At 45.3% G+C, this 25,459-nt stretch overlaps 1 protein-coding gene across 2 annotated transcripts in view; it reads right to left on the reverse strand.

Moving 5' to 3' along the window:
* KAT2B (lysine acetyltransferase 2B) overlaps nt 1–24,372 on the reverse strand; it is a 117,680-nt gene extending 93,308 nt beyond the window's left edge. Inside the window, exon 1 of one of the 2 annotated variants that reach the window (XM_023207309.2) lies at nt 23,569–24,370. In XM_023207309.2, coding sequence (XP_023063077.1) covers nt 23,569–23,871 — 303 coding nt within the window. In that variant the 5' untranslated portion in view covers nt 23,872–24,370. Of the gene's footprint in view, nt 1–23,568 lie in introns of both variants that reach the window. The other variant, XM_023207310.2, reaches the window with a different exon arrangement.
* Between the last annotated feature and the right edge of the window lie 1,087 nt (nt 24,373–25,459).

Consider the following 25,459-nt stretch of genomic DNA (forward strand, 5'->3'; position numbering starts at 1 on the left):
CCAAAAAAAAAAAAAAAAAAAAAAAAAAAAGAAGGGCCTACTCAGAAGCTGCTGTGAGGTGAGATTGCACCACTGCATTCCAGCCTGGGCAACAGGGCGAGATTCCCATCTCAAAAGAAAAAAAAAAAAAGAATATCTTAAAAGAAAATACAGAAAAAAACTTCATGATACTAGATTAGGCAATGGTGTCTTGGATATAACACCAAAAGCACAGGCGGCCAGGTGTGGTGGCTCACGTGTATAATACCAGCACTTTGGGAAGGTCAGGAGTTCAAGACCAGCCTGGGCAACAAACAAGACTCCATCTCTACAAGAATTTTAAAAATTAGCTGGACATAGTGATGCATGCTGTAGTCACAGTCACTCAGGACGCTGAGGCGGGCAGATCCCTTAAGCCTAGGAGTTCGAGGCAGCAACAGGCCATGATTGTGCCACTGCACTCGAGCCTCGGCAACAGGGCAAGATCCTGTTTCAAATAACAAAACACAGGGAACAAAAGAAAAACAGATAAACTGGAATTAGTAAAAACTTTAAATTTCTGTGCACCAAAAGACATACACAACAGAGTGAAAAGGCAACCCAGAGAATGGGAGAAAATATTTGCAAACCATATACTTGATAAGGGGTTAATATTCAGAATATATAAAGAATGCCTACAACTCAACAACAACAACAATAACAGCAAAATTTTAAAATGGGCAAAGGACTTGAGCAGACACTTCTCCAAAGAAGTGCCTCTCTCAAGTTTCATTCAAGTTGTGGCACGTGAATGAAACTTGAAACTTGAAAGAAGATACATAAATGGCCAATAAACACATGAAAAGATGTTCAACATCATTAATAATTACAAAAATGGGCCAGGCACGGTGGCTCACACCTGTAATCCCAATACTTTGAGAGGCTGAGGCGGGTGGATCACCTGAGGTCAGGAGTTCAAGACCAGTCTGGCCAACAAGGCAAAACCCCGTCTCTACTAAAAATACAAAATTTGGCTGGGCATGGCGGTGCATGCCTGAAATCCCAGCTACTCGGGAAGCTGAGGCAGGAGAATCACTTGAACCCGGGAGGCGGACATTACAATATATATATAATATTTCATATATATATATGAAAATGCAAATTAAAACTACAATGAAATACCACCTCACTCCCATTAGCATGGCTACTACAAAAAACAGAAAACAGTGTTGGAGAGGATGTAGAAAAACTGAAAAACCTTGAATGTTCCTGCTGAAAATGTAACATGGTACGGCTGCTATGGAAAACAGTATGACAGTTCCTCAAAATACTAGAAATGGAATTACCATATGATGCAGCAATTCCACTTCTGGGTAAATACCCAAAAGAATTGAAAGTAGGAAGTCAAAGAAATGTTTGGACACCCATGTTCCAGCATCACTATTAAGCACAAGAGCAAAAAGGTGCAAGCAACCCCAGCATCCCTCAAGAGATGAATAAATAAGTAAATGTAGTATATACAATCAAAGGGCTATTATATAACCTTAAAAAGAAAAGCAACTCTGACACGTGCCACAACTTGAATGAAACCTGAGGATGTTATGCTAAGTAAAATAGTCACAAAATGACAAATACTGTATGATTCCACTTAAATAAGGTGTCGATGGTAGCCAAATTCATAGAGATAGGAATGGTGGTTGCCGAGGGGTTGGAGGAAGGAAAAGGGAGTTACTGTTTAATGAACACAGAGTTTCAGTTTTGCAAGCTGAAAAGTGTTCTGTGGATGGATGGTGGTGATGATTGCACAATCATGTGAATGTCTTAATACCAATGAACTAGACACTTAAAAATAGTTCAGATGGTAAACTTTATATCATGTATATTTTACCACAGTTTTGTTGTTGTTTTTGTTGTTTTGAGACAGGGTCTCACTCTGCTGCCCAGGAGCGCAGTGGCCATGATCACAGCTTATTACAACCTCAACCTCCTGGGTTCAAGCAATCCTCCAACCTCAGCCTACTGAGTAGACAGGACCACAGACATGTACCACTACACCTGGATAATTTTTTAATTTTATTTTTAATTTTTATTTTTCAGTAGAGACAGGGTCTTACTATGTTACTCATGCTGGTCTCAAACTCCTGGGCTCAAGTGATCTTCCCACCTCACCTCAGCCTCCCAAAGTACTAAGATTACAGGCATGAGCCACCAGGCCCAGCATTACCACAGTGGTTTTATTTATTTATTTATTTTTGAGACAGAGTTTCTCTCTTGTTGCCCAGGCTGGAGTGCAATGGCATGATCTCGGCTCACTGCAACCTCCACCTCCTGGGTTTCAGTGATTCTCCTGCCTCAGCCTCCCCAGTAGCTGGGATTACAGGCACGCACCACCACGTGCAGCTAATTTTGTATTTTTAGTAGAGACAGGGTTTCTCCCTGTTGGTCACGTTGGTCTCAAACTCCCGACCTCAGGTGAAAGTACTGAGATTACAGGTGTGAGCCACCGTGCCCGGCCCACAGTTTTTTTAAGAAACAACAATTTTTTCAAAAAGTTAAACATAAATTTACCACATGACCCAGCAAATCCACTCCTAAGTATCTACCCAAGAGAAACAGAAATATATCTATACTAAGACTTGCATGCAGATGCCTCAGCAACATTATTCATGATAGCCAAAAGGCAGAAATAATCTAAATGCCCATCAATTAGTTAACACATAAGCAAAACGTGTTCTAGCCATATAACAGATTATTACTTGCAATGAAAAATAAAGAAATGCTGACATATGCTATAACATGGATGTATCTCAAACACAATACACTCAGCATAAGAATCCAGTCATGAAAGGCCACATACTGTATACTTCCATTTACATGACTATCCAGAAAAGGCAAATTTATAGAGACAGAAAGATTAGTGGCCATCTGGGGTTGAGGGTAGGAACAGGGTTTACTGTAAATGGACCCAAGGATCTTTTGGAGGTGATGGAAACCTTCTAAAAGGTAGATTGCACAACTTGTCAATTTCTTAAAAATCATTGACTTGTACACTTAAAACTAGAGAATATCATGGTACCTAAATTCTAACTCAACAAAGTTGTATTTTAAAAGGCAAGAACTGATAGTAACTATCACTTACTTACACAGACAGGTGTTCTGAAAAGTTTCCCCGAAGTGCGTTGCAGAATTGGGGCTTATTTTCTTCTCACAAATTAAGGAACCTTTAGTAAGACAGATACACTTACAACTTAAAACTAAATTTTTTTAATAGGACTAGCACATGGGGGTCTTCTTCTCTGTCCAAACCCAGTCCTTTTCAGATCTAAAAAAGCAAAAGAAGCTACACGCTTTATATGGTCCTTCCTTCACTGTCAGAATCTGACTTGGCAAAAGATAAATAGCAAAGGACAGGACAAGTGAGTCATTAAGTAGGGTGCCCCGTTTTTGAAATTAATAGAGAGTTTGAAACAATTAAAACTTGCTAATAATAAAGACTGGTGATGTTGGTATTCATTTTGGGATTCCCTACTTCAGCACGTAAGTCCAACTTTCTGGTCTTTTCACAAATTCATTAGAGCCAAACTGAAATCGAAATCAATCTTTGGGCTGGGTGTGGTGGCTCAGGCTTGTAATGCCAACCCTTTGAGAGGCCGGGGCGGGAGAATCACTTGAGGTCAAGAGTTGGAGACCAGCCTGGGAAACACAGCCAAGCCCCATCTCTACAAAAATAAAAATAAAAATTACCCAGGCATGGTGGCTCACACTTGTAATCCCAGCTATTTAGAAGGCTGAGGCAGGAGAATCACTTGTGCCCAGGAGTTAGAGGCTACAGTGAGCTACGATCCTGCCACTGTACTCCAGCCACGGTGACAAAGCAGGATCCTGTCTCTAAATTAATTAATTAATTAAAGTGAATTTCTACATAGTTATTCTAGTTCCCTTCTTAAAACTACCATACAGGCTGGATGCAGTGGCTCATGCCTGTAATCCCAGCACTTCGGGAGGCCGAGGCAGGCGGATTTCTTGAGGTCAGAAGTTCGAGACCAGCCTGGTCAACATGGTGAAACTCCATCTCTACTAAAAAATAGAAAAAATTACCCAGGCATGGTGGGGTGTACTTGTAATTCCAGCTACTCGGGAGGCTGAGGAACAGAACTGCTTGAACCTGGGAGGTGCAGGGTGCAGTGAGCAGAGATTGTGCCACTGCACTCCAGCCTGGGCAACAGAGCAAGACTCCATCTCAGAAAAAATAATGAAAAACAAAACTGCCATGTATCATGTAAGACACAGCCTAAGGGTGGGGAAAGGAGACTAAGAGTTTCTGGAAATTCTTATTATTAAAAGGGAATAAGGAGTGAGACAGACAATGGGGGAGGATTATAGTGACAGGATTTAAAATCTCAATTTCATTTGCTACCATTGCCAACTGTTTGAGTTTTCCACTTAACTGTGTACATGTATTTGAAAAAGATATTTTTGTTTGGTTTGGTTTGGTTGGGTTTTTTTTGGAGACAGAGTCTCTGTCACCCAGGCTGGAGTAGAGTAGCATGATGATCTCAGCTTCTTGCAACCTCCGCCTCCCAGGTTCAAGCAATTCTCCTGCCTCAGCCTCCCAAGTAGCTGGGGCTAACTGATGCACGCCACCACGCCTGGCTAACTTTTGTATTTTTAGTAGAGAAGGGGTTTCACCATGTTGGCCAGGCTGGTCTCAAACTCCTGACCTCAAGTGATCCACCCACCTCAGTCTCCCAAAGGGCTGGGATTACAGGTGTGAGCCATATACCCAGCAAGACATTTTAATTATATTTTTAAAAACAACACCTGGAGTCCACTGTAAGCAGCTGGGATTGCCAAAAGTTTTCTCTTTGGAAATGAGCAGTTTGAATTACGCTGATGTAATTTGGAGTAGTGCTTCTCAAACTCCAATCTGCTCAGGAATCACCTGGAGATCTCGTCAAAATGAAGATTAAGATTCAGTGGGTGTCGGGTGGAACCTGAGATTCTACATTTCTAAAAGTTCCTGGGTGAACTCCACTCTTTGAGTAGCAAAGATTTGAAGAGATAAAGATGGTTTGACTTCAGAAACACCTTTCTCTTCTCCCTGAACTAACTTTAGCTTTTCATATACAGATTAAATGGTTCAGTAATCCTCCCTGGGACATAAGCCCTTTTTCTTCCTCCACTGTGAGACAATCCTTCCAGTTCACACAGTTGCACATGGAAGGCCAGCAGAAGATTCCATAATGCTATGACTTCAAGCTGGGATTTTTTAACTATAGGAACTTTAAAAATCTGACACAAGTGAAAAGAGGAAAGTGTACCAGGTGGGGGTCGGGGTTCCCTCAGAACAAAATTGCCTAGAATTGAGATAGAAATGGAATTGTAAGAGAGAAGAGATAACTAGTTAGGTAATTCACTATCAGAAGCATCTCTGAAAACCTTTTTTTTTTTTTTTTGAGACAGAGTCTCGCTCTGTTGCCCAGGCTGCGGTGCAGTGGTATAATCTTGGCTCACTGCAATGTCTGCCTCCCAGGTTCAATCAATTCTCCTGCCTCAGCCTCCCTAGTAGCTGGGATTACAAGTACCTGCCAACACGCCCAGCTAATTTTTGTATTTTTAGTAGAGACAGGGTTTCACCATGTTGGCCAGGCTGGTCTTGAACTCCTGACCTCAGGTGATCTGCCTGCCTCGGCCTCCCAAAGTGCTGAGATCACAGACGTGAGCCACCGCACTTGGCTGAATACCTTAATTTAATGTGCCATTTTGGTCTGTAAAGCCACAGGGAATCAAAAAAACAAATATTAAAGAGTGGTCAAGGCTACAGAAGGAGAGTGGAAAGCATATCATGAGGAAATGACCCAAGACAAAACAACCCAGGTATAAATAAACACCTCATTCAAATTCTCATCTATGCTCTCCATGGTTCCTCCAAAATCAAATCAACAGAAAATCTTCATGACATCCCTGTCTGGAAGAAATCCTTGTGTTTATGCTGGAGTTGAATAAGAAACTGCCCTCCCTTTGCTAAATATTATAATTAGGCCCTGCTGACAGAAAGGTCTGGAACCCCCTTGGCTGGCTCTCTGAAGATGCTGGAATGGCTCCAGTGGCTACCAAATAGCCTAGGGGTTGGCCAGACCCTTCATTACATCTGAGTGACCTCTCCAGGAGCAAACCTAAGCATGCATCACCCCTGGAAGGGCCTCAGGAGGTCCTGAGTGACACTGGGGCCTAGAAACTAGTACCCTGGAATGCTAAATCCAAGACAATTTCTTTCCACACACACATACAGAATTTATCAGAAATTATCTGTCAAAATGCCAGAGGAGTCAACTTAGACTTCGACACAGTGGAAAGATCTGTCAAACTGCTTGGCTAACATTGAGCAGTTGAGACAACCAGCTGACTGACAGAATTTTTCACTCTTCCGCCTGTTGTTTTGGCACCAAATCAACCAGGATGAGCAAAATAAATAGTGCCTTATATGTTGTTTCCTTGGATAGCTCACGTTCTCATGGTATCAGTCATTATCTGAGATGATGACTCTCACATCCACATAACCAGCCCAACCTGTAAAGCAGAACTTCCAGCCCTCATTTCTAACTGCCTACATCCAGCATTTCTGCCCAGTAAGTTTTATAAAAAGGCTTGCCCTCCATCCCAATACTCCCTTTTCAACTACCCTCTTCCCTTTGTATTCCCTTTGTTCTTCCCTTTGTATTCCCTTTGTTGGCACTGTCCTTCTCCCAGCTCCTAAAGTTAATCTGCACTCAATGCCCTCATCCAGGCCAACTGATTCTTCTTTCAAACTTTGTCAGATCTATACCTTGTCCATTCTCATTGCCAGGGCCCCAGTTCAGGCCCTTATCAGCCAACTAAAAGAAATACTTCCTCCCCTCTTCCAATACATTCCCACTCCCAACCTTCCTCCTAATACCAGTTCACATCACTCTACTCTAAAATACCACTTAAGAACATCAAGCATTTGTGTTTGCTACTTTCCAAGGCAATTGCAGTCCAAATCATGTCATGTTCCTCTCCCAACAACCCTGTAGGACAAGTAATTCAATGCTTAGAGAAGGGGTGTGGCTTGCCTGAGTTCACCCAGCTGGCAAAGAACAAGGAGCCAACACCAAAACCTAGAACTCCTCTGTGGCATTCTAAAATACCTTGTGCTTCCTCCTTCTTAAAGGGCAAGGACCCTATTACCAAATGGATTCAGTTCAAAATTTTCTACCTGAAATTCAAGACTTTCTATCAACTCATTTCTTCCTAACCTAGCAGACCCTATTTCCCAGTTTCTCTTTGCCCGTATTTCTCTTTTCCTCCAAGTTATTTAGCATTGTTTTGATTGTAATAGTAACTGACATCTATGCAGCATTCTGAATGTTCCATATGCTATACCAATTTGCTAAATACATTATTTCATTTTATCATTAAAACAGCATTTTTCTATTAACAGACATATGTAATGTATCACCTCCAACAAAGAACTCTTTATTCTTACCCAAACCTGCTTCTCCTATGGTATTCTCTATCTTGGTAAATGGAACTACATCCATTCAGTTGCTCAGGCCAAAAACCTAGACATTATCCTTCATTTCTGTCTTTTCATCACCCCCTCCCCTGTAACAAATTAAGTCCTGTTGCCTCTACCCTCACAATATAGCCCAAACTAATTCTCACCCCTCCATTCCTACTACCCTAGCCCAAGACACCATCTACTCATACCTAGACTACGATAACTTCCAACTGGCCTTCTTTATCTACTGTTTCTCTCATATACTTTATTATTCTCAGGGCAGCCAGAGGGGTCACTTCAAACCGGAAATCTAATTTGAATTCACTGGAAACAGCCCAGATGTCCCTAACAAGTCAACAGATAAACAAACTAGTATGTCCATACAGCAGAATACTCCTCAGTAATAAACAGAAATTAACTATCAATGCATCCAACAACATGGATTCATCTCAAAAATATACTGAGTGAAAGAACAGTATGTACTATGTGGTAACATTTATATGAAAAACAGCTAAATTAACTTAAAGTGACACAAATCAGATCAGTGGTTACTTCCACGGGAGAGAGATTTGAATGGCAAGGAGCAGGCAGAAATTTTCTAGGGAGATGAAAAGTTCTGTGTCTTGATATACATTTGTTGAAACTTATCAGAATTAAAGATCTTAACATCACTGTGTAAAAATTCTATGTTGGCAATCTGGACCCCACTTATCCCTTCCACCTAATCTCCCACACTCAGGCCCCCCACCCTGCCCACCTCCATCTAGCCACACAGGTCTCCTGACAGGCCTCACACACACCAAGCCACTTCTGCCCCAGAGTCTTTGCACGGCACCCTCTTCCTCACTTCTTGACATGCAGACCTCAGTCCATGGCCGTTCTGCGGAAGGACTTTCCTGGGCATGTATCTAGAGGAATTCCCCAGGCACTCTCATTTAATTCTCTGTTTTCATTCTCTGTGAGGCACTTACCACTTTCTGTTATTTTCTGCCTTATTGTCTGCTTCTGCTACCAGAAAGCAAGCTCTGCAAGAATAAGGACCCATCTGTCACTGTATCACCAGCATCTAAATCAACACCTGGCACATTAAATAACAATTTGTTGAGTGAACGGAAAAAGTTGACATATATCACTGTCTCCATATTACAGCTGCGAAATCTGTAAAGCATAAGTAACCTCCCCATAGTCACACATCAGGGTTCAAACCCAGGCAGTCTGGTGCCCAGGTCCATGTTCTAAACGACTCTCATGTCTGGCTCACATCAGTTTTGCTTCTCTGCTCGGTTTTCCTCTATTCCCTCCATCTGGGCTGGGCCTCTCTCCCACCCTTTCACCTGCCCCTAGCTCATAATGGTTTCTCCCTGCATTGACTTCATGCTTGATTATTCATTTTAATTTTTCTTTCACTCTTTATCTGTCTCCTCAACAAGAAAAGGGCTCCTTGTGGCTTTTGCTTCCTTTAGCACATGTAGCAGAGAAGTGGCCACAGGCCCCTAACCGGTGCTCACAGATGTGTTCCTTTAGAGGTGGGATGAGTCAGGGAGTCCTGTGAGTAAGTGCAAACCCTGAGTTACATGACTCACTTTGTTATTTCAAAGTATGCTGACCTTGGCGTCTTTGGCATTCTGCCATCTAGTTTCAACACCAGCTTGTCAGAGCTGATGCAAATTGGCACTGCCACCATCAATCACTATGATATTACTCAGGTCTCATCCTCGTACTTCTGGAACCTCCTGCATACCACACAAACCTCGCAAAAGGCTGCACGAGCCAAGAGTATGCAATGCATGGGGACTGATTAGGATGGCATGGAATTTAAGGGAAGCAACCCCATACAACTTGCCCTGAGGTCACTGACAAGATTACCCTAGCCTCCTCCTGAGATGAAGTGATGTATTGTTCCAAGTAGATCATTAGAGACATTATTCACACTTTTTTCCAAAATAAATGCATTCATCTCCTTCACACCTATAATACCAGCACTTTGGAAGGCCGAGGTGGGTGGATCACGAGGTCAGGAATTCAAGATCAACCTGGCCAAGATGGTAAAACCCCGTCTCTACTAAAGATACAAAAATTAGCCGGGCATGGTGGCGGGCCCCTGTAATCCCAGCTACTCAGGAGGCTGAGGCAGAGAATGGCTTGAACCCAGGAGGCGGAAGTCGCAGTGAGCCAAGATCGCACCACTGCACTCCAGCCTGGGCGACGGAGCGAGACTCTGTCTCAAAAAAAACAAAAACAAAACAAAAACAAAAACAAGCCTAAAGCTGGGCACAATGGCTCATGCCTGTAATCCCAGCGCTTTGGGAGGCTGAGGCGGGTGGATCACTTGAGGTTAGGAGTTTGAGACCAGCCTGGCCAACATGGTGAGACCTCATCTCTATTAAAAATACAAAAATTAGCTAGGTGTGGTGGTACGTGCCTGTAATCCCAGCTACTCAGGAGACTTAGGCAGGAGAATCACTTGAACCTGGAGGTGGAAGTTACGGTGAGCTGAGATCATGCCACTGCACTCCAGCCTGAGCTACAGAGTGAGACTCCATCTCAAAAAATAAAATAAAATAAAAATAAATAAATAGTAAGCCTAAACAGTAAAAGAACAAATAAAGAAAGTCTATTGTAGACTTTAAAGTGGGCCACAAAGTAGCAAAAAATATAAATAGTAGTTTAAAGAATGCCTTCATATACAATTGATTTTTTTTAAGTTTACTAACACAGCACAGACTTCTAGACTATATGTTAAAACTTTGTCTCACTTCGTAGCTTTTAACTCACTGATCTCATAACACTCATGATACCTTTGTGAGTTTTTTCGTTTTGTCTTGGTTTTTTGAGATAGGGTCTCACTCCGTCACCCAGGCTAGAGTGCAGCATCACACTCATGACTCACCACAGCCTAGACCCCCTGGACTCAAGTGATCCTCCTGCCTCAGCCTCCCGAATAGCTAAGACTATAGACACGTGCCACCACGCCCAGCTAATTTTTGTATTTTTATGGAGATGGGGTCTCATTAAGTTGCCCAGGCTGGTCTCAAACCCTTGAGCTCAAGCAATCTGCCCACCTTGGCCACCCAAAAGTAGGATCCCACACCTGTAATAGGCGTGAGCCACCATTCCTGGCCTTGAGAATTTAACTGTAACTTGCAGAAGAGGAAGGGTGATTCCTCTTTGCTTGATTTGTAGAGACGTTCACGCCATCAGATAAGTGTTGCTTGTCATCAAGTCTGCCATGAACCAAGGGGAACCACACTTAACTGTAAGTAGGTGTTGTTCCAACCCCAGCTGGAGGCTGCCCTGCTGCAGACCACAAAGCTAGCTACTAAACCTCCCTGCACCTTAGTTTCCTCATCTTTCTTTTTTGAAGACAGGGTCTAGCTCTTGTCACCCAGGCTGGAGTGCAGTGGTGCAATCTCAGCTCATCACAACCTCCACCTCCAGGGTTCATGCGATTCTCCTGCCTCAGCCTCCCAAATAGCTGGGATTACAGGTACCCACCACCGCACCCGGCTAATTTTCATGGTTTTTTTTAGTAGAGATGGGGTCTTACTATGTTGGCCAGCCTGGTCTCAAACTCCCGACCTCAGGTGCTCCGACCACCTCGGCCTCCCAAAGTGCTGGGATTACAAGCATGAGCCACCGTGCCCGGGCTCTTTTTCTTCTTTTTGTTTTAAGAGACAGGGTCTCTCTCCATAGCCCAGGCTGGATCACCACCGCAGCCTCCTGAAGTGCTGGTATTACAGGCATAAGCCACCATGCCCAGCCTCTTTCTCTTTTTTTTTTTTTATTTTTATTTTTTGAGACGGAGTCTCGCTCTATCGCCCAAGCTGGAGTGCAGTGGCCGGATCTCAGCTCACTGCAAGCTCCGCCTCCCGGGTTGACGCCATTCTCCTGCCTCAGCCTCCCGAGTAGCTGGGACTACAGGCGCCCGCCACCTCGCCCGGCTAGTTTTTTTGTATTTTTTAGTAGAGACGGGGTTTCACGGTGTTAGCCAGGATGGTCTCGATCTCCTGACCTCGTGATCCACCCGTCTCAGCCTCCCAAAGTGCTGGGATTACAGGCTTGAGCCACCACGCCCGGCCTTTTTTTTTTTTTTTAAGAGACAGCGTCTCTCTCCATAGCCCAGGCTGAATCACCCCCTCAGCCTCCTAAAGTGCTGGGATTACAGGCATAAGCCGCCATGCCTGGCCATCTTTACAACACAGTTTCCTTTCCACCAATCTCACAAAGCCTGTGAATATCAAATTACCGACTTATTTAACAAATATTTATCAAGTGCCTACTATGTGCAAGGTATGATCCACCTGGGATATGAATTTAATGGAAAATTTAATGGAATTTCATCCCCATACAACTTGTCACCCCTCACGGGCTGAGGCCTTACGGGCTCCATGAACTCAAATCTCTGCTTCATGGAGCTTCTATTGTCATAAGGCAAACAGACAAGAAACCATTTTTTAAAATACAATTTCCAAATATTAGTAAGTGCAGTAAAGGAAAACAAAATAAGATTAGATTATGGAGTGATAGATGGGGTGCTGCTAGTTTAGACCGGAGAGTCAGGAAGGCTTCTCTGAGAAGCTGGCATTTAAGAACAGACTGGAATAAGGCTTTGAGAACAAGATAAAGAGATACATGGGAGAGAAAAGTGTGCAAAGCGGCAGGTAACCACATGCACAATTAGATGTTAGAGATGAATGCGATTCAAAATTAGAAAGGACTCGATTCCATTTCAATTATAACTAGGTGATAAATTATCTTAAGAAGTTTGAACAGGAGGTACCTGAGCAGAAATCTTCCAAAGCAGCCCATGGAATTTAATGTTAAATGAATAAATAAATGGCAAGAGATAACACCCCATGTGTCCAAACACACAATCTTTAAGTAAATTCCCATTTTGTTAAATATATCAATTACGGAAAAGACTAATTTATAAGTGGATGGTTCGAATGAAGCCATTAAATAACAAGTTCATCATATATTCGATACTACTTTTCAGGGCCAGTTGTTATGAAAAATCTTTGTGGAGCTATAATCTTTGCTTCTCACTGCCATTCCTGGGGAGACGGTGGCATTGAATGGCCTCAGCAGTTAGTTCTAAAGAACACGCAAACATCTCTATCAACTAGGCCCATATAACAAAGGTGGCACTGTCCACTGGAGCTTTATGTACTGGGCTCTGGTCAACCTTTTAGGAAAGCTGCCATCACTCTCAACATGTATGCTTCTGCATGGCTCACCGACTACAATGTGTAACAACTCTAGTCGTCTTCCAGAACCAGGGACAGGTGGCAACAAGATTTCACATGAATATTTACCAGTAAGGACTCACCAATACGGACTCCAGGGGAGAAGGAGCCGTGCAGGCTAGACATACCACCAGCAGTGACATCATCAGCCCACATGCACCCATCTCCTCATCATTCTGCCTCTCTTCCTTCCTGTATTCCTTATCTATATCTACGTGGCCAAGTACCCCTCCTTGATTTTTTTTTTTTTTTTTTTTTTTTTTTTTTTTTTTTTTTGAGACAGAATATCGCTCTGTCACCCAGGCTACAGTACAGTGGTGCGATCTTGGCTGACTGCAACCTCTGCCTCCTGGGTTCAAGTCATTCTCGTGCCTCAGCCTCCCAAGAAGCTGGGACTATAGGTGTATGCCACCATGCCCAGCTAATTTTTGTATTTTAGTAGAAACAAGGTTTTGTCATGTTGGCCAGGCTGGTCTTGATCTTCTGGCCTCAACTGATCTGCCCACCTCAGCCTCTCAAAGTGCTGGGATTATAGGTGTGAGCCACCACGCCTGGCTACCTCCTTGATTTCTTATCCACATTCCTGCCATTCTGGGTTCTTCTGAATTTGACTATCAAATTCCCATCCTTTCTTTCAAAAGCCTAGTTAAAGATTCATCCCATGAGGTTGTCCACGTCCAATGACTTCCATCCTGAAAATTGCTGGCAATGTTTTAATTTTTTAATTTAAAAACATGTGTCTTTACAAACTACTGCTATACGCAACACTACAGATGCATCTGACATACATAATGTTGAGTGAAAGAACCCAGACACAAATAATTCATACCATATGATTCAATTTATGTAAAGTTTAAGAACAGACAAAACTAATCACCGGTAATAGAAGTCAGAATAAGGATTACCAGGAGTGGGGAGGAGGCACAAGAGAACCCTCTGAGATGCTGGAAAAGTCCTACAGCTTCATCTAGGTAGCAGTTGCACAGATGTATACATATGTAAAAATTAATTGCACTGTAAACATGATTTGAGCCCTTTATGCATAATGCAACTGAAAGTTTTTTTTAATGACTCCTTTTTATCATGCTGAGATACTGTTGTGTGAACAGTCTTATATAAACTGGTTGGGGGACTTCTAAATTGTTTTTTTTTTTTTTTGAGACAGGGTCTCACTCCATTGCCTAGGCTACAGTGCAGTGGTGTGATCTCAGCTCACTGCAACCTCCGCCTCCCGGGCTCAAGCGGTCCTCCCACATCAGCCTTCTGAGTAGCTGGGACTACAGGCGCAAGCTACCACACCCTGCTAATATTTGTATTTTTAGTAGAGACCGGGTCTCGCCGTGTTGCCCAGGCTGGTCTTGAACTCCTGAGCTCAGCCTCCCGAAATGCTGGGATTACAAGGGGGAGCCACAGTGCCCAGCTGGACTTCTAAACTTTCAAGACAGTCAATTTCTTAACTTTCTGACACATTTGGCACTTCTATAGCCTGAGTAGGTATCTCTTTCATCTTCCTTCAACAGGGAATTCTATTGGGCCAGCACAGTGACCAGTCGTGATTGTCACCTTTAAAACAATCAAGAACATGTATATGTCTGTTCTGGGCCAGTAATAAAGAATATTATTTTGTTTACTTTATGGCCTGCACAGGTTCAATGGACTAGAAAATCCTTTAAACATACCTCTCGGCCGGGCGCGGTGGCTCAAGCCTGTAATCCCAGCACTTTGGGAGGCCGAGACGGGCGGATCACGAGGTCAGGAGATCGAGACCATCCTGGCTAACACGGTGAAACCCCGTCTCTACTAAAAAAAATACAAAAAACTAGCCGGGCGAGGTGGCGGGCGCCTGTAGTCCCAGCTACTCGGGAGGCTGAGGCAGGAGAATGGCGTCAACCCGGGAGGCGGAGCTTGCAGTGAGCTGAGATCCGGCCACTGCACTCCAGCCTGGGCGGCAGAGCGAGACTCCATCTCAAAAAAAAAAAAAAAAAAAATACCTCTCAAATGGAGTACAATAAATTTCAAATGATAGCAGAATGTCTACAACAAATGTAATCCTCTCCGGAAACCATTTGGAAGAAAAGCGACTCTCTCCACCCCCATGCGAAAGTTTTGGAAGAGGAGGCAAAATGGTGCATAGGCAAGAGGATCTACTTGGGCGGGCGCTTTCCTGAGTAACCACTGTAGCTTGAAGAACTCACTTAACCTCTTTGGGTCTCAGTTCCCTGCTAGTAAAATGACCTCCCTTACCTTCCACTTACCCCGGGTAGAAGAATCAAATGACGTGAGACATAACACTTTGGCAAACACACAAACTGCTAATACCAATGGAACGTTTTTACAAATAAAATTAAATAGACATTTGTGGAATGCCTAGGTTCCAAGAACTTTCATATATGCTGAAGTATTTAATCTTCACAATAAGTCAGTGAGGTGGCACCTGGACTCCTACTTCACCAAAGAGGAAACTGAAACTAGGCAGTTAAGGTGCTGCCCGGTCGGGCGCGGTGGCTCATGCCTGTAATCCTGGCACTTTGGGAAGCCAAGGCAGGAGGATCACGAGGTCAAGAGAGCGAGACCACCCTGGCCAACATGACGAAACCCCGTCTCTACTAAAAATGCAAAAATTAGCCAAGCATGGTGGTGCGCGCCTGTAGTCCCAGCTACTCGGGAGGCTGAGGCAGGACAGAATCACTTTAACCTGGGAGGCGGGGGTTGCAGTGCATGCCACTGCACTCCAGACTGGCGACAGAGCAAGACTCCGTCTCCAAAAAAAGAAAAGGGGGGCGCTGCCCAAGGGCACCCAGCATAGAGGGAAGCAAGGATTCCCCTCCTCTCCAAATGTGCAAGTAGCCAATGTGCCTGTTCTAATTCCCCCTTTGAATCAGATGACCACAGCAGAAAAGTATCATGCAAGAGTAGGAAACTGTTGACAATTTTTCCCAAATAGCCACTTTTCTCTTAACGACAGACTAAATCAGAAGCCACTGAGCCTTGAAAATCCTAATTTTATTGGCACTACACGGAGTATTCAGCTGAGAAGCAGATGTGCTGACTGCTCCCAGGCATCTTACAGGAAAGTGTATATTTCACCCTCCATAGTCACTATGAAGGGTGGGACCCTATGGATTTACTTAACTACCACGGAATTAAATCTGGCTAACACCAAGGCAACTGGGTTTAAATCTGCTGGGTGATTTTTAAAAACAAAACAAAACAAAAACCTTAAACAGTGCTACATCACAAATCGCTATTTGCAAGCACACACTTCCTAAAACAAAACAGTCCTCAGCAGATTTTGCTGTTTTGCCCTGTAAACTACTTTCTCAGTTATATAAAACTACAAATTACAATCTGAAGGCTTTGCAGGCTTGAATTTCCATCTTTCCTGAAAATTTCTGAGGACACAGAATTAAACTTGGACATCTTTCTCTCTGGCTTTTTGTATTGTGCCTGCCAAATGAAACATTTTTTCCTTTGTATGCTTGGCTTTATGATACTGCAATTTAGAGAAGTCACCACAGGATATAATTGTATGCAATAAACTTATGTGGCTAAAGATTGATCTTTTAAAACAACATCTTATCCACCTCCCTCTATGTTTTGTATTTTGCTGTGACAATATTGCCTATTCGAAGCGTTGCCAAAAAGGTATTTCTAATTTAGTTTCTGTTTGCAAACCAACAACCAATCTGATACAAAATATCACTTTAAAAAGGTAGTCATGGGCCTTGTGTGGTGGCTCAGGCCTGTAGTCCCAGCACTTCCAGAGGCGCAGGCGGGCAGATCACCTGAGGTCAGAAGTCTGAGACCAGCCTGGCCAACATGGTGAAACCCTGTCTCTACTAAAATTACAAAAAAAATTAGCACGGCATGGTGGCACTTGCCTGTAATCCCAGCTACTCGGGAGGCTGAGGCAGGCGAATTGCTTGAACCCAGGAGGCAGAGGTTGCAGTAAACTGAGATCACACCACTGCATTCCACTACAGCCTGGGTGACAGTGTGAGACTCCGTCCCAAAAAAAAAAAAAGGTACTCATGGCAAGAGGAAATTTGGGGGATGGAAGAAGTCATAACACTGGGTTGTGGTGATGGATGTACAACTACATACATTAATTCAAAAGCAGCTGACTGCATAGTTACAGTGGGCAAGTTTTATGATCTATAAATTGTACCGCAATAAAACTGTTTAAAATATGTGCCCATGATTCAAAGTGAGATTTTTCAGATTTTAAGTGTTAGTCAAATTCATCTTAAAAGCAATGGTTTAGGCTAGGCGTGGTGGTTCATGCCTGTAATCCCAGCACTTTGGAAGGCCAAGGCAGGCCAACTGCTTGAGCCCAGGAGTTCAAGACCAGCCTGTTAAACATGGCAAAACCCAGACTGGCGAAACATCTCTATAAAAACTACAAAAATTAGCCGGGCATGGTGACATGCACCTGTGTCCCAGCTACTTGGGAGACTAGGGTGGAAGAATCACCTGAGCCCACTGCACTCTAGCCTGGGAAGCAGAGTAAGACTCTGCCTCAAAAAAGCCTCAAAAAAAAAAAAAAAAAAAAAAAGGGCAAAACAAAAAACGCTGATTTTTTTTCTTTCTGTGCTGCAAGGGTATTTGTCTAAAACACGCTTTCTCAACTTCTGTTAATTCTATTAATATTCTGGACCAGATAATTCTTTGTTGGGGGGAGTTGTCCTGTGCATTGTGGGATGTATAGCAACATTCCTGACCCACTCACTAGTTGCCAGCTGCATTCCCTCCTCCCAACTGCAAAGATTGAAAATGTCTCCAGATATTGTCAAATGTCCCCTGGGAGGTGAAATAGCTCCTTGGTGAGAGCCACTGCTCTAGATGCTGACAATTGAAAAAGACATTTGCTCTCTGGGGGAGTGATTGACAAATACAAAGGTGTTAGGGGCACTCTCCAACTGTAAGTCTTGTTCTAGTGCCCCAGCCACCAGCCCTTAGCCAACAGAGGATGTTTTTTCTTTTATGGGGGCACATCCACCTATGCTCTCTGTATATTCTACAGCCAGTGCTACTTCTAGATTATAAGTCATCATTATTATTTTGAGACAAGGTCTACTGCAGTGGCATGATCTCAGCTCACTGCAACTTTTGTCTCCTGGGCTCAAGCCATCCTCCCACCTCAACCTCCTGAGTAGCTGGGGACTACAGGCATGCACCACCATGCCCGGCTAATTTTTGTAGAGACAGGGTTTCACCATGTTGCCCAGGCTGGTCTTGAACTCAGGAGCTCAAGTAATCTGTCTGCCTTGGCCACCCAAACTGCTAGGATTACAGGCATGAGCCACCACGCCCCGGCCCTATTTTTTCAACTAAGACTAATTTTATAGTCCTGTGTCCATGAAACTCCTTAAATGTGGCACCTTGCCTAGAACCCACGCAACTGGGTTCTCCATAAATGCTTTGTGGCCACTGGCTCTGATATATGAGTAAAGCACCAGGCAATTCAGTTTAGCTAGCATTAACCTAGCATCTTTATGTTCTAGGAATTCTGGGGACACTTTTTTCTTTTAACTTTAAGGTTGAAGTCATGATTACCACCTTATACATGCAGTCATTGAGGCTCAGAGAAAAACTAAGTGACTTGTGCCTAAGATCACACAAGTGGCAGAGCTGGGGTGGATTCAGGACTGAGTCTGTTGCTCTTACTTGACTTCCAAGTTAACAGTGTCTCCCCTACCTTCTGAGGGCTTGCCATGGGCAACACACCATGCTGGATGTCTAATACAGCCCATTTTAAAACCTCACTGTTATGCCATGAGGGGGCTAGCATCATTCCTTTACAGACAGGAAAATAAAGGCTTAAATGAAATCCTTAACCAAGGTTGCAGAGCTGGAGATCCCAAAATTTGAACTCAGATTAGTCTGAACTCAGAAGCCCATGTTCTTAACCACTATAACCTATTGTCTCCCCTTATGTATTAATATAAATAGCCTGTTCCTTTAGGAAGGGTTAGTCAATGGGTTTTGTTTCTCTTTTGAAGTTAGTAGATGATACACTTTAATTCAAGAAGACTTGGATTTGGCCTACTCATACATTCACTTGAGGTTTCTTGTTATAACATTAAAAACCTAATCCCAAGCAGGCATGGTGGTGCAGGCCTGTAGACCCAGCTACCCAAGAGGCTGAGGTGGGAGGATCGACTGAGTCAAGGGGTTCAAGGCTGCAGTGAGCTATGATCATGCCAGTGCACCCCAGCCTGGGCAACAGAGCAAGACCCTGTCTCTGAAATAAATAAATAAATAAATAAATAAATAAATAAATAAATAAATAAATAGGCCAAGTGTGGTGGCTCACACCTGTAATCCCAGCACTTCGGGAGGTTGAGGCAGGCAGACTGCTTTAGCCCAGGAGTTTGAAACCACCCTGGCAAACGTGGCGAAACCCCATCTCTACCAAAAAGTACAAAAATTAGCTGAGTGTGGTGGTGCATGTCTGTGGTCTCAGCTATTCAGGAGGCTAAGGTGGAAGGATCGCTTGAGCCTGGGAGGTGTAGGTTGCAGTGAACCAAGACCACACCACTGTACTCCTGTCTGGGTGACAGAGCAAGATCCTGTCTCAATAAATAAATAAATAAATAACCCAATCCTATCAATATCTGTGGGATACCTAGAACTGTCCTGTATGACAAATCTCTACTCAGTTGTCAAGAAGTGATTAAGTTATAATGCCACAACTGCTATCATCACAGCTCATCATTTCTTCCACTTTCTCTTCTCTGGTTCATTCGCTTAGTCAATAAGCGCATCACTAAGAATCTATTCAAAGATTATAAATGCATATCAAATAATCATACAAATCATAAAAATCATAAGAAAAGCACCAGAAAGAGTACGGATGAATTTCAAAAATTTCTAATGGGAAGGCTGCTCAGGAGGGTAAAGGAAAGGCAAGGAATCTGAGTTCTGTAGGAAGGGTTGGTAGCTAATTTTAAAGTGTGGAAAGAACAGCGTCCAGTCCTAGGGAACAGCATGTGCAAAGCCCCTCACCCCACCTCACCCCCTACTAGGTGAAAGGAAACCATGTGCCTGAAGCCTTAATAAGGAGCCACAGATAGCAGTAGCCAGGCCATGCAGGGCCTTGTGGACCGCAATAAAGAGAAATTATAGGGCCTGAAATTGGGGTATAACATTGTCAGATCTACTTTTTTTTTTTTTTTTTTTTTTTTTTTTTGAGACAGAATCTCACTCAGTCACCCAGGCTAGAGTTTAGTGGCACAATCACAGCTCACTGCAACCTCTGCCACCACGCCTGGCTAATTTTTTATTTTTTGTAGAGACGAAGTCTCACTATATTACCCAGGCTGGCCTCAAACTCCTGGACTCAAATGATCCTCCCGCCTCAGCCTCCTAAAGTGCTCAGATTACAGGTATGAGCCACTGCGCCTGGCCTAGATCTACATTTTTAATGATCACTCTGGCTGTGTCACACATAAGCAAAATGACTCTGAAGCAACCTTTACCAGGACACAGTTCAAAGATCTGGATCCTGCAAAACAAGTTTGTTTGTTTCTTTCCTTTTTCCTTTTTTTTTTTTTTTTCCTTTTTCTTTTCTCTGGGGTGTGGCACGTCACCCTGGCTGAGTTAGCTCCCTTCTTTTTTGGTTTTGTTTGTGAAGTTTAAAGGCCAGATTTATATCAGGCCTGGGACCTGTTTTTCTTTCAAAAGCCCCCCAGTAAACTACCTTATCTCTTTCTAGATTCCTCCTCATTCTCTAATCTCTCTAATCTAACTTGCCAAGGGGCCTGTGGCAAAGGTAGAGCAATCTGTCCTTTTGGGCTTGCTCATATTAAGTGCAGAAACAAGCCACGAGAGAACCACAGATTCTGCTCTCTTACACTCCCTAGTATCCAATCAAGCCCAGTTAATTTTTTTTTTTCTAAAAGCAAATCTGAGATAGTGTCATTCCCCAGGTTAAGATTCCTGCACTCCTCACTGCCCTCTTGGCCACGCACCCCTCACCCCCAACCAGGTGGCCCTAGGCAACAAAGGTCTGGCTCGAGTTGGCCCACCTCCAAGCTTCCAGAACTGCTTTCAGTTTCTCCACTACAAGAAGCTTCACCCCACCCCACTCTGCCCTGCCAAGAGTTCTCAGCAGCCACTGACACTTCCTCCAGGAAGGCAATCCCACCCTACCAGTGCCCCAGTCTATGAATTGTCCTGCTCTGGGTCCGCAAGTACTCCAAGAAAGTAGTTTTTCTGAACTTCTCTGTAATTCTGGTTCACTGCCCTCCCTACACCCCAACACATGCATACACACACATGCACTTGTGCACACACGCACAAGTAAATAACTCCTGAAGGACAAATTCTGTGTGTCATAGGCCCAGCACCTAGCACAATGCCTGACACCCAGTTGGTAACCCTCTAAATATTTACTGAATGAATGGACACATAAAAATGAACACTTTCAGCCGGGCATGGTGGCTCATGCCTATAATCCCAGCACTTTGGGAAGACAAGGCAGGCAAAGTACTTGGGCTCAGGAGTTCGAGAACAGCCTGGGCAACAAGGTGAAACCCTGTCTCTACAAAGAATACAAAAATAATAATAATAGTATACTGGTGCATGCCTGTAGTCCCAGCTAGTCAGGAGGCTGATGTAGGAGGATCACCTGAGCCCGGGGAGATTGAGTCTGCAGTGAGCTACAATCATGCCACTGTACTCCAGCCTGCAGGCAGTGTGAGACCCTGTTTCAAAAAAGAAAAGGCTTTAAAATAAATTTTCTCTTTCTCTTGTTTGGTCATGAAAGTAACCAGAAAACACTCAAATCCCAAACTTTGGAAGTGGTGCTACATCTCACCCATGGAAATTTGAAAAGATCAAAAATATCAATGCAGGCCACATATGCTCATGGTTTTAGACAAAACCAAAACTTCAGAAAAGTTCTCAGATATTAAAGCTACAGCAGGCAGCAGGAAGTCTTTAAGAGGTGCTGGTAATGATAACCCAATAAATAAACGTTAAAATAAAGCCAGGACAGAAACACTGAGTTGACACAGTTCCTGCATGAGCCCACTTTGGCTGCAGAACACCAAGGCCACCAAGTAATTGACCTTGCTCTTTTTTTTCATAGGTTTTGGGGAAACAGGTGGTGTTTGATTACATAAATTCTTTAGAGGCGATCTGTGAGATTTTGGTGTACCCATCACCCAAGCAGTATGCCCTGAACCCGTGACCTTGTTCTTAATTCTGTACATAGCTCTCCCTTCTGCCTACTACAGTCAGTGTCCTGTTCTCATTCATCTAATGCCCTTCATGATCAACTCCTGGGCTTGCACCTTTCAAAAAGCACACTCCCCACTTCATCTTTTTTGCATTCCTTCTTCAGAAATAACCACACGGCATTATTATTTGTTTCTGTCTTTTCTGCTAAATTGAAAGGGGACAAATAATATGTTGTCCAGGTCTGAATTGGAATGTGGTCTGTGGACTAGCGTAGTACCACTTGGGAGTTTGTCAGAAATGCAAACTCTTAGCTTCCACCTCAGACCACCTGATTCAGAATCAGCATTTTAACCAGGTTCCCAGGAGATTCCTATGCGCATTAAAGTTTGAGGAGCACCGGGCTAGATCCCACATTCACTCAACAAATATTTATTGAACCAGTATAGGATACAGAGGTGCTCAACATAAACATGAGAATACGGTGTGGAAAAAGAGCAAGCACAGACATTCCATTGTGACCAAGAAGCTCCTGTAAACACTAAGAAGAGTATATCCCAGATGTTCCAGCAGAATAAATAATAGTTATGTCAAAATTCAGAAGTGGCCACTGCAGCTTGGTTGTGGGAATTGGGAATCCGGAATCTGGGAACTTGACCCTCTTTGCAGCAGGCAGGAAGAATATAGGGAGGTGTGTGAGTGTGTCTCTTCCCTGCCTCTGCCACAGGCCGCAGGAGCTGACAAGGCCAAGTCCCCGCCCCCCTCAGCTGTCACCCTGTCAAAACAAAGCCGCTGCTGACAGCGCAGGGCCAGCCTGCCCCGCGGCCTCGGGCAATCCTCCCACCTCGGGAGCACGGCCCCCACATCTGGATGTGCAGCTGGGGATGACAGGGTGCCTAAACTGGCATGGAGAGTGGGTAGCAAGAAATGAGTGTCCTCAAACCAAGCAGTAGCGTCCGCGGTGCTGGGCTGCCACCTTGCCAAATCCTGTTTACACCTCGAGCAGCTGGGACAGCGTTTTAACTAAACAAGTAATAATACAATAATGACAGGGCTGTCACTGCGCGCGGCAGCGCCTCCGCCCCCAGCCGAGGGCGTCAGGCGCCACAAGACCCTCGCCTCCGGCTCTGCCCACCTTCGCACCCCGCGCTTTCCTCCCCTTCGCTTTCCCAAAGCGCCAGGAGTCCGGGAGTCTTCTTCACCCCGACTCCTTGCACCCAGTTCCTCCCAGTGGGACACGGGAAGGGAGCGACTGCAGAAGGGACCACTCAGTCCCCCAAAAGATGTTTCCCTGCCCCTGGGTCGCCCGTCACATGGAGAGCACCGCTCCACTCCCGGGAAAGTGACTCCAGCGAGCTCCTACAGAGCAACAAAACCCCAGAGTAGCCCGGGAGCTCGGATTCCGAAGCTACTCCTTTCAAGCGGAAGGAATGAAGGGCTCTCCGTCTTAGTGATCCCCTTCTTCAAACCCAGCAGGACTCTTATCCAAGAAGAAGCTAATTGGGCGCGGGCGACAAGAGCACTTCCGCGGTGCAGCGGCCCCAGGCGGGAGGCGAGAGGCAGAAGGCGGGAGGCGGAGGTGGAAGCGGGAGGGGGAGGGGGGTCCCGCGGGCTGGGCCCCTAGCACCCATCCGCGGTCCGAGAACGGCGAGCGCGTACCTTGCAGGCGGAGTACACTCCGAGTTTCTCCAGTTTCTTGGCCCGCGGAGCGGAGCGTAGTTGCGCCTTCTTCACGGCGATTCGGGCCGAGCCACCGCCTCCCGGTCCTTCGGCCGTGCCCGCTGCAGCCACTGCCGTTGCCGGACCGCAGGCGCCCGAGCCCCCGGCAGCAGCGGCGCAGGGGGAGCCCTGAGGGGGCGCGGGCGGCAGCGCCACGGGCTGCGGGGGGAGCGCCCCGGGCCCGGCCCCTGCCCCGGCTCCTGCCCCGCAGCCGCCCAGCCCGGCCCCGCCAGCCTCGGACATGCCGCCCCGAAGCACGGCAGGAGACGCCGAGTGTCAGGCGCCGCCGCCGCCGCCAGGGTCTCCCTCTCGGGCTCTGGTAGTCGGGAGAGCGAGACCCTCCCCCCACGCCCTCCCGCCCCCTTCGCCCACCCCCCCCTCCCCGCCCCCGCCCTCCCCCTCGCGCGCCGCTCGCCGGGCTAGCTCCGGCCGGGCCCCGCGAGCTGATGGTGGCGGCGGCGGCGGCGGCAGCTGCTCCCCCAGGAGGGAGGGGACTAGCGGCTCCGCTGCCTCTGCCGCTGCCACCGCCGCCACAGCACACGCCCTCCCTTGGTTATCCTGCCCGGGACTCTGCTCCGCGCCCTGGCTGCGGACATGTTCCTCGGGGCTGCGGACTGGGTGTGCGTGCGGGCGGGTGCCAGCCTCGCAGTGTGTGCCGGGGCCGGGAGGCCCCCCACGGCCTCTTTTCCGCTGCCCGCGGGGTTTGCACCCCCCACCCCAGTGCCTCGACACCTACTGCTCGCCCGCCAGGGGGCGAGGCCAATCCCTGGGTGTGGATGAGGGTGGGGATGAGGGTGGGGGTAGGGGACTGGAGCCCAGGCACCTGCTGGCCACCTCCCCCCTCCGCGGCCCCCCATCCGACCCCCGCACGCCCGCACCAGTAGGAGGGGGCCGCCTCTCAGTCATTTGTCCTTCCACTCTCTTCCACCCTGTCTCTGAGCGGAGACAACTTCCTCCACCCTAGCGGGAGCCAGAGGAAAAAAAAAAATATTTTTGAAAAGTACCCGTCCATGCTAATCCTTTTCTTTGTTGCTAATTCACCAAAATAAAAGCGTGATGTTTTCCCTTTCTCTTTTTAAATACTTTCTGTCAAACTATGTTTTAATATAATTAACACTTTCTTCCTATAGCAATTTGTGGGTCAGATCTGCCAGAAGAGGGGAAAAAACTTACTATTCCCTGTACTTTTTGTTTGAAAGTGCTGGTTGCTAAAAGAACGACTGTCTAAAAGCATTGTCAAAATTAAAACTATGTGCAGTGGGAAAAGTTTGAATACAAAAAGTTTGTTAACAGGATTCGTTTCTGGGTGGTGGTTCTATCACGTTACGTAGTTTTCAAAATTGTACCACCAGCGTGCATATTAACCAGGAAAAAGATATAAGCGTCATTCAAAAGAATAAATACCGATTTTGGCCTCAAACTTTAAAAAAAAAAAAAAACCCCTCAACTCAGTGTTTTCAACTCTTGTTGAAAACTGTTGTTTTCTCTGTTGATGACTGTGGAGCATACATGTCAGTGCTGCGTTTGAAAGTGGCGTACGCTTGATCGCCTTCCTAAAACAGGTTTTAAAAGTCCAGGGCTGTTTCTCAGGACCCTTCAGAAGTGCCCTACTTTTTCTTATATGCAATGTAGGTCATAATGTGCTTATTATCAGATTTTATACACGCTATATAGCTCTCAGGCCCGACGCCTTAAGGAGTGTGCTTTTCGTTGGAAACATTCCCCTTCTCCTTTTTCCAGATTCTCTGTGTTATTTTGACTTGTAATGCAGGGTAATATATAAACATGGGAAAGTGGGGGACTTTGTAGATCTAAACAGTGATATTAGTTT

This window comes from Piliocolobus tephrosceles, chromosome 2, assembly GCF_002776525.5.
Source record: "Piliocolobus tephrosceles isolate RC106 chromosome 2, ASM277652v3, whole genome shotgun sequence".
In the NCBI taxonomy this organism is placed as follows: domain Eukaryota; kingdom Metazoa; phylum Chordata; class Mammalia; order Primates; family Cercopithecidae; genus Piliocolobus; species Piliocolobus tephrosceles.